Source organism: Anomaloglossus baeobatrachus, chromosome 1, assembly GCF_048569485.1.
Source record: "Anomaloglossus baeobatrachus isolate aAnoBae1 chromosome 1, aAnoBae1.hap1, whole genome shotgun sequence".
Lineage (NCBI taxonomy): Eukaryota > Metazoa > Chordata > Amphibia > Anura > Aromobatidae > Anomaloglossus > Anomaloglossus baeobatrachus.
Genome location: NC_134353.1, coordinates 309,822,363 through 309,831,562, shown reverse-complemented (window position 1 = coordinate 309,831,562; position 9,200 = coordinate 309,822,363). Strand labels below are relative to the sequence as shown.

Genomic DNA, 9,200 nt, shown 5'->3' with positions numbered 1-9,200 from the left:
CCCGGATTCAGGATTGTAGGGCTCAGGTCCCGGACTGACCAATATCTGAGGAGACTTAGGGGGTCCCTTCCATAAAGTCCAAAAATAGGGCAGATCCCTTCCTAGGATCACGTCATAAGGAAGAGTGTTAAGAAGTCCCACCTCATGTTGCACCTGACCGCAAGGTGCTGTGATGGTGACAATCCCCGTGGGATAGTCTCGGCGGTCCCCATGTATGCAAACCACCCCCACGGTACGTCCTGTGGCCTTTACTTTAGCCCTCAAGGTGGATCGCACAAGGGTCACTAAGCTTCCGGAATCCAACAATCCTGTAACCGGACATCCATTCACCTGTATTTGGCACAAGTGGGGCTCCGTCTCTGGGGAGACCAGGTCAGCGGTACACACCACCTGAGCATACATTGAACCCCGCCGGGTAACCCCACAATCCATGGGCTCCGTGGTGAGTGGACACTGGGCTTCCATATGTCCCACCCGCTGGCACCGCCAACACCTAACGGGGACGGAAACCCCCTTGACGGGTTGTCGTTTAGGGTACAGAACCTTCCGGACCTCAGGATTGGCGGCCGCGGCCTCAGGCGGGACGGTAGGGGACTCCTGCACCGTTGTCGGCGGTGGGTCCTTGGCCCTAGGCTTGGAGGGGCCGGACCGACGGGCGGTACGCAAAGTCTCAGTGTCCCGTATCAAGTCCTGCGTAGCCACATGCCGCTCTACCAGGGACACTAATTGGTCCAGGGTACTCGGGTCACCCTGTCCTACCCACCGTTGAACGGTGACGGGTAAAGTGCGCACAAAACGATCCACTACTACCCTTTCCACCATCTGCGCCGGGCTCAGAGTGTCAGGCTGCAACCATTTTTTTACAAGATGCAACAAGTCATAGGCCTGGGAGCGTACGGGTTTGGCTTCCTCATAGAACCACTGATTTACCCGCTGAGCCCGTACATAGGTATTCACCCCCAACCGTGCCAGTATTTCGGCTTTTAGGGTCACGTAGTCAATGGCGTCCTCGGGACAGAGGTCCAGGTACGCTTTTTGGGGTTCCCCCGTCAGATAGGGCGACAATACCTCAGCCCACTGGGGGGTCGGCAGCTTTTCCCGCTCGGCCACCCGCTCAAACACCGCCAGGAACGCTTCCACATCATCCCCCGGGGTCATCTTTTGCAACGCTTGTCTCACCGCTTTCCGGACGCTGCCGTCATCACCCGGTCCCGGGGTTGTTGCTGCCGGTCCAGCACGGATCGACTTGGCCAGGAGAACCATCTGTTCTTGATGTCTTTGTTCCTGCAATTGTAAGGCTTGCTGCTGACGTGCATTGGCCTGAACCAGCTGTTCTTGGTGTCTTTGGTCCTGCGATTTCAAGGATTGGAGCAGGTGTGCATTGGTCTGTTGCTGCTGTGCATTAGCCTGAGCCAAATGCTTTAGTATGTCCTCCATGGCGTCGCTGGGTTTGGGCCGTAGTATAGCCGCTTGAATCCAGGACATGTGCTACCGGGTCACCAGAAAAGGAAGCTACACCTCACCGGCCGGGATGCCCGCCGATTCTCCACCATATGTGAGGTAGCACGGTCGGCTGCGCAGCAGAAGACACGGGATCCAGGCATTAAGTTTCACAGCACACGGTTTAATGTCCAAACAAAAATCCACACCAATATACATGTGCCTCTCCAGCAGAGAACTCAGGGAGTTGTGTTCACTCCCTCACACCCGACACACCTGCCCTTGTTCCTGTTTCCATTTAACCCTTCCTTCAGCCTGTAGGGAAACGGCATTAACCCTAGAGTGGATTTACTTTCTATCATGGAGTGAGCACAACCGGGGCGAGACATACCGGCCGTCATAGATAACCCCGGTCACAGTCTCACAGTATATATATGTGCATATATATATATATATATATATATATATATATATATATATATTATATATATTATATATATATATATATATATATATTATATATATTATATATATATATTATATATATAATATATATATATATATATATATATATATATATATATATATTATATATATATATATATATATTATACACATTTCTCCTATCTATCTCTGGGAAAAATTAAGAGACCACTGCGAAATTGTCAGTTTTTCTGCTTTTTCTCTTTATAGGTATATTTTTGAGTAAAATGTAAATTGTTCTTTTATTCTATATTCTATAAACTACTGACATGTCTCCGAATTTCCAAGCAACAAATTTTGTATTTATTTTTTGAAAATGAGAAATGGTCAAAACAATGCATTGCTTTTAGACCCCAAATAATGCCAATAAAACAAGTTCATAATCATTTACAAACAATACTAATAATGTTTTAACTCAGGAAGAGTTCAGAAATCAATATTTTGTGGAATAACCATGATTTCTAATCCCAGCTTTCATGCATCTTGGCTCCTTTCCACCAGTTTTTCACACTGCTTTTGGGTGACCTTATGCCACTCCTGGTGCAAAAATGTAAGCAGTTCTTCTTTGTTTGCCTTGTGACGATCCATCTTCCTCTTGATTACATTCCAGAGGGTTTCAATAGGGCCATGACAGGGTTTTGATGTGGTGGTCCTTCATCCACACATTGATTGACCTAGGTGTGTGGCATGGCACATTGTCCTGCTGGAAAAACCAGTCCTCAGAGTTGGGGAACATTGCCTGAGCAGAAGGAAGCAACTGTTTTTCCAGGATAACCTTGTATGCGGCTTGATTCATACATCCTTCGTAAAGTTTAATCTGCAAAATTTCTAGAGTAAGGCTAGAAATTGGCCAACACCTGGTCGTCTAATGGTTAGTCGGCGACCTGGAGAAGTGTAGAAGCCACAGTGTCTTGCACCCACTGTGAAATTTGGTGGAGGATCGGTGATGATCTGGGGATGCTTCAGCAAGGCTGGAATTGCTGAAGCATCCCCAGATGCTATATGGTGGAAAATTTTACATATTAAATGCAATGCATTATACAGGTAAAATAAATAATAAATGCATCTGAGACATGGCAGAGGGAGCATTTGAGCACTAGACTGTGTGACTCTTGACATACAAGTACTGCCTCATAACTGTATGTAGTCAAATGGAGAAGCAAATAGACCTCATGAACTAAAGCATGAGCTTACCTTTAATAGACTCATAATGGGGCCATTAATAGAAATAATTTCTCACCTTCTTAGCAAAAGTCTTAATTCCTCTCCTCCCTCTCCTTCCCTGTTTTAAAAATTAGTAGGAGTAGCCAGGTAGGGTCACAATGCATGGGCGCAGTCCTGGAAAGGTATAACTTCCACCGTTTATCGATGGGGACATGTGTACACCATAATTGTGCCCCTATTGAAGTCCTTTATTGTTTTACTTATTAGGTTACCCCTATTATCCTTTCATGAGTCCCTTTAGTATGATGACTCCAGCAATGTATGATTCCTCTTTATACACACTATGTTAGGGCCCCACACCCCTGCTATAAACAGTATAATGTGCTTTGTACCCATTATGAGAAAAGTGCAATTAAGATGCTGGTGTTTGTATGATGCCACCCACTGCCTCATATATACAATATAATGCCCCCCATCTTCCCACTTTATACATTATGATGTTCCAAAAAGCCTCCAGAAGTAATTACTGACATAATAAAAAGTCGACTAGCCGCAGTCCCTCAGCAGGCCGCTTAGTGTGTGTGTGTGTGTGTGTGTGTGTGTGTGCGTGCGCGCGCGGTCTGAAGCGGACACAGCACGTGCGATCTAGTGACGTCATCGGGCCTGCAGAGTTCCAGTTTCAGACACTTTGAGTGGAGAATAAGGGAGCTGACAGAGGAGGTTGCAGATTCTGCCCACTTTCCCCGTTCTCGGGGTAAGGGGGGGGGGGGGGGGATTGAGGGAGGGAGTCCTTTAAATCAGCCGAGCAGTCTACTGCTATGGACTCGTCGAGAGTAGAGGTCAGGGCTCACCAGACGAATTTCCCGTCTTCCAATGCTGAAGGTGCCCATTCACCTTAATGTCTATCGTCTACATAGCCATCTTTCTTGACTCCTCCGTTCACAAAAGTCAGCTGAGTGTTCATGTGTACTCATGTGAGTGGAGAAAGTTGCTTCAAGACCTCTTTAGCCCTGGCCTATTTCACCTGAGAACAAAAGAATTGGGCCTATTAATTTAAAGTGCCAATGCCCTTTGTTTATTTACTATTGGGGTTGGGGTAGTTTGGAGGTCTTCCATAGACATTAGGTGGTTCAGCTAACTATAATGTGTATGGGGGACTTTTATATTCTTAGATTGGCTGTGATTCTGCACTGCTATATAGCAGCGCTCTGTACCAATCTCCCAATGATCTGGACTGCACTGTGCCATTTCGGCACGGTGCAGCATTTCACTAGTGTGGAGCTTACGTCTTTTAGTAGGTGGTGTAGGTTCCATAGGTTAGTGTGAGTCCGATCCTAAAGCTTTAGCATATCAAAATCTTTGGAAAACTTCATTAACCCTTTATTATGTGGTGAAAATGAGCTTTAATTATATTTGAATATGAGCATGTTGCGTAAAGGCTATTTAAAATGAAAATTCTTTTTTAACTCTTTATTGGTGTCAGTTTACGAAGCTACAAATATATCAGACCGGCGTTGAGTATTTTTTTCCCTTTGTAGTGCACAACATATTAATGAAGCCACCATAAAGAAATCGCATAGTGTCTCTTAAGGCCCATTTTCACACAATGATATCGCTAATGAGATATCGTCGGGGTCACGGTGTTGGTGACGCACATCCGGCCTCGTTAGCGATGTCGTTGTGTGGGACACCTTTTTGCGATCAGTAACGATCGCAAAAGGGTGTCAAATCGTTCGTCGTGTACACGTCGTTCATTTTTAAAAAATCGTTCCTCGTTTGGAACGCAGGTTGTTTGTCGTTCCTGCGGCAGCACACATCGCTGTGTGTGACACAGCAGGAACGAGGAACAATATCGTACCTGCGGCCGCCGGCAATAAGGAAGGAAGGAAGGAGGTGGGCGAGATGGTCCGGCTGCTCATCTCCGCCCCTCCGTTTCTATTGGGCGGCCGCTTAGTGACGCCGCTGTGACGCCAAACGAACCGCCCCCTTAAAGGAGAGATTGTTCGGAGGCCACAGCGACGTCGGTGAAGAGGTAATTGCGTGTGACGCTGCCTAGCGATATTGTTCGCTACGGCAGCGATCACCCCGTGGCGCGCCATCGACGTGGGCGCGGGTGCTATCGCTCACGAGTGTAAAGCCTGCTTATGTAAGACATTGATGCGGATCGAACATACGTGTCATCAGTCTTCCGAATTATTGTCCTCCTCTTCTGAGATGCAGACAAATCACTGCTTTCCATAAATTGTGTAATATTCTCCATTGCTGTCACTGTCTTCCAGAGCCCTGAAGCTGCAGTTGATTTCCGCTCCTGCAAAGATGGGAATTCCACCAGTCTGATAAACGATGAGACGATTGATACGTGGAGGCAGAAAGTGATTGATAATAGTAATTCAAATACAATCAAGTATGCACACTGAAATAATATTCTGTATCATTCTCTCCTTATTTGTATATGTTTTAGTGCATTGTATGTGATCAGAAATAATCATATACCTTGTACATGTTGAATGGTAACTCGGTTTTCAGTGTAGTTGCGCATTTCCAGGAGAGGGATGAAAGAAGGCAGTTATTTTCTTTTTTTTCGGTTAGCCGTTCCCAAGAGCTTGGTGTAATTACTTTGGAAATTCAAGTTCAAATGGCTATATATTCCTGGAAGATGTTTTCTGCTCATCCTCATTTTAGGATTATATCAGGATTCTGATGTGTATTTTCAAAGCAAGTACACCAGCCTGGTCAGGTCTAAAAAGCTTTTTATTAATGTATGTAGTTTGCATTGTGTGTTTGAGAGCTTTTAAAAATGACTAGACATAACCACCGAGAGTGAGATGTCTATGAAGCTACTCTTGGAAAGCATTTGTTCTCCTTCTCTCAGAGAACCAGAACCATACTTTTGTATCTATAAGGAGCACAAACACTCTAAAAATGTGGTGTGTTTAACTTTGCCGGATATCCATATCCATGTTTCAAGGCTTTATTTGGGTTTGACTTATCAGGTAGCTACCTATGGCATGTAAAGGCAGTACTCTTCCTTCTGATATACAGGGCAGAACACAGTGGCTCTGTACATTACTTAGTGCTTGCTACTGAGTAATATTATTTATTATTATAGCGCCATTTATTGCATGGTGCTTTACATGTGAATAGGGATACACATAATATAAACAAATACAATACCCATGAATAATACAGTAGAACCTTGGTTAACGAGAACAATCCGTTCTGGGACTGTGCTTGTTAACAAAGTTACTCGTTTAGCAAAGCAAGATTTCCCATAGGAAATCATTGCAATGCAGACAATTTGTTCCACAACTTGTTAAATGTCCCATTCAGGTCCCCTATTGTCATTCCACACACGCACAAGCACACACGCACATATTATGCTCACCTTACCTTCCGTTCCATCGCTGGTCTCCTGGCACTTGCTGTTCACCAGTACGGGCTGTGTATCGGGTTACCATAACGACGAGGGAGGAACTTCCGCTGTCAGAGCGCTGACGTCAAAGGCAGGAGTTGCTTGCCTCTGATTGGCCAGTGCTCTGCCTTTGAGTAGCGTCTGACAGGGGAACTTCCTGCTTCGTCGCTATGGTTGCCGATGCACAGCCTGGAGTGGAGCGGCAAACTACAGGACCCAGGAGGCCGGCGATGGAACTGAAGGTACACATACTATGCCCACCTTACCTTCCGTTCCATCGCTGGCCTCCTGGGTCTTATAGTTCGCTGTGAGGACGTCGCAATGAGTCGGCAGACTACAAGAACCATGAGGCCGGCGGTGGAACGGACGGTAAGGTGAGCATAATAGTGTGTGTGTGTGTGTGTGTGTGTGTGTGTGTGTGTGTGTGTGCGCGCGCACGCCAGACCGCGGTGGATGTACGGAACCGGAAGTTTGTGCGGTGACAGCAAAGCTTTCTCGTAAACTGGGTTACAAATTTACAGAAAGCTTTGCTTGTTAAGCGAAATTCTCGTTAAGTGGGTTACTCGTTAAGCGAGGTTCCACTGTACAAGGCACAGAGTGGTACAGGAGGAGAGAGAACCCTGCCTGCCAAGGCTCACATATTGCATTTAATCTTCATCAATTAGTGAGTACTGGACAACCCCTTTACGACCAAGGATGTAATGGTGATCCCTGCATATGTCTACTGATTTTATTAGCTTACATGTGGAGCTAACAGGCATGGGTGGATGTGCGATCCACCTGCGCCTGCTTACCACTTAGATCGTTCTGTCACATTTTGACAGCACGATTTAAATGGCCGTGGGGAGCCAAAAATAAGCCCTAACTGAGTCCCAGATCTCAAAAAATGAGAACACTATGGGTCTCATAAAATGGCGCCAACAGCGCCATTCTTTTTTGTACAAACTTCAGAATTTTTTTTTTAATCCTTTAGATAAAAGTATACATGTTTGGTATCTATGAAGTCATACCGACCTGAGGCATCATGCCAAAACATTAGTTTTACCATATAGTGAACATGGTGAATAAAATATCCTAAAAACAATCGTGCAATTGCACTTTTTAATTCTATTTCACTGCACTTGGATTTTTTTTCACGTTTTCCAGTAAACTATATAGTAAAACTAATGGTTCAAAAGTATAACTTGTCCCGCAAAAAAATAAACCCTTAGGCTATGTGTCCACGGTAGAAGGTACCTGCGGATTTTTCTGCCTGAAAATCCGCGACTTTCGCGGCAAATCCGCACCCGCGGATTTGCCGCGGATTTTTTTTTTTTTTTCCCCATTCAAAACGAAAAATCCGCACCAAACAATTGACATGCTGCAGATTTTTCCGGATCAAAATCCGCGGCAAATCCGCAGCGGAAAAATCCGCAGCATGGACACAGCATTTCCAAAATGCCATTGAAATGGCTTGGAAGTGCTGCTGCTGCAGATTTTCGGGAAATCCGCGGCAAAATCCGCGCAAAATCCGCGCGAAATCCGCAGCGTGGGCACATAGCCTAATATGGCAAAATTGACAGAAAATAAAAAAAGTTACGGCTCTTGGAAGGAGGGAAACGGAAAATCGCCCAGAGGTAGAGGGGTTAATCTGCAACAGTTTTAGGATAATTATGGATTGTGTAGAAAGGTGCTGTGACCAGACCTCTGCTAAATGACTAATCTGTCCTCTCATATATGTAACAGTGGCGTCGTTCAGACCTTGTCCTCCTCGGCTTGCTGGAATGGGAGTTTCCTGGATAAAAAGTAAGCCTTGATTTACCACTCCCTGCCAAGTAGTATTGATTATCAAATGAATGTTTGTTACATAATGCTATTTATTGTTTGTAGTTTTCAATCATATGAAACCGTCCAAAAAAAAGAAATATGCATACACAAATAGTAGAATTCCATTGTTTCTCTCCTCTCGCCTAATCCCCCATATTTTATCTTACATTGACCGTTAAGTAACTGAAAGATCCCTCTATCCAAACCAATAAAGTAGTTTTAGGAATTGTTGCTTTCTCATATAACAGCAAAAATAGTAGATAGATTCCAACACCAATTAGGATACCATACAAAAATTATGTAAAAAATAGAAAATTCTTTATTGGATCTTCATGTTAAAAATATGAACACACAATTTAAAAGTCCATAAATAACGATAACGATCTAAAGATAAGATCCTTATGCGGGCGTCACACGTTACAATATATCGGGCGATATGTCGTCGGGGTCACGTCGTTAGTGACGCACATCCGGCATCGGCAAACATATCGTACCGTGTGACACCTCGGAACGACTGTGAACGAGCAAAAATACTCACCTTTATCGTTGCTCCTTGACACGTCGTTCATTTTCAAAAAGTCGTTCCTCCTTCTGTGCTCCGGTTGTTTGTCGTTCCCATGGCAGCACACGTCGCTCTGTGTGACACCATGGGAACGACGAACACAGCTTACCTGCGTCCCGCCGGCAATGTGGAAGGAAGGAGGTGGGCGGGATGTTTACGTCCCGCTCATATCCGCCCCTCCGCTTCTGTTGGCCGGCGGCTGTGTGACGTTGTTGTGACGCTGAACGTCCCTCCCCCTTCAGGAAGAGGATGTTCGCCGCCCACAGCGAGGTTGTTTGGCAGGTAAGTACGTGTGATGGGGGTAAACGAGTTTGTGCGCCACGGGCAACAAAT

The 9,200-nt window shown here is 45.3% G+C and overlaps 1 protein-coding gene across 2 annotated transcripts in view; it reads left to right on the top strand.

Annotated features, from left to right (window-relative positions):
• Nucleotides 1-9,200, top strand: part of HERC3 (HECT and RLD domain containing E3 ubiquitin protein ligase 3) — a 119,466-nt gene that overhangs the window by 67,841 nt on the left and 42,425 nt on the right. For both annotated transcript variants that reach the window (XM_075351175.1, XM_075351182.1), the window contains exons 10-11: nucleotides 5,367-5,491; nucleotides 8,225-8,284. In XM_075351175.1, the coding sequence (XP_075207290.1) occupies nucleotides 5,367-5,491; nucleotides 8,225-8,284 (185 nt within the window). The remainder of the gene's footprint in view (nucleotides 1-5,366; nucleotides 5,492-8,224; nucleotides 8,285-9,200) is intronic.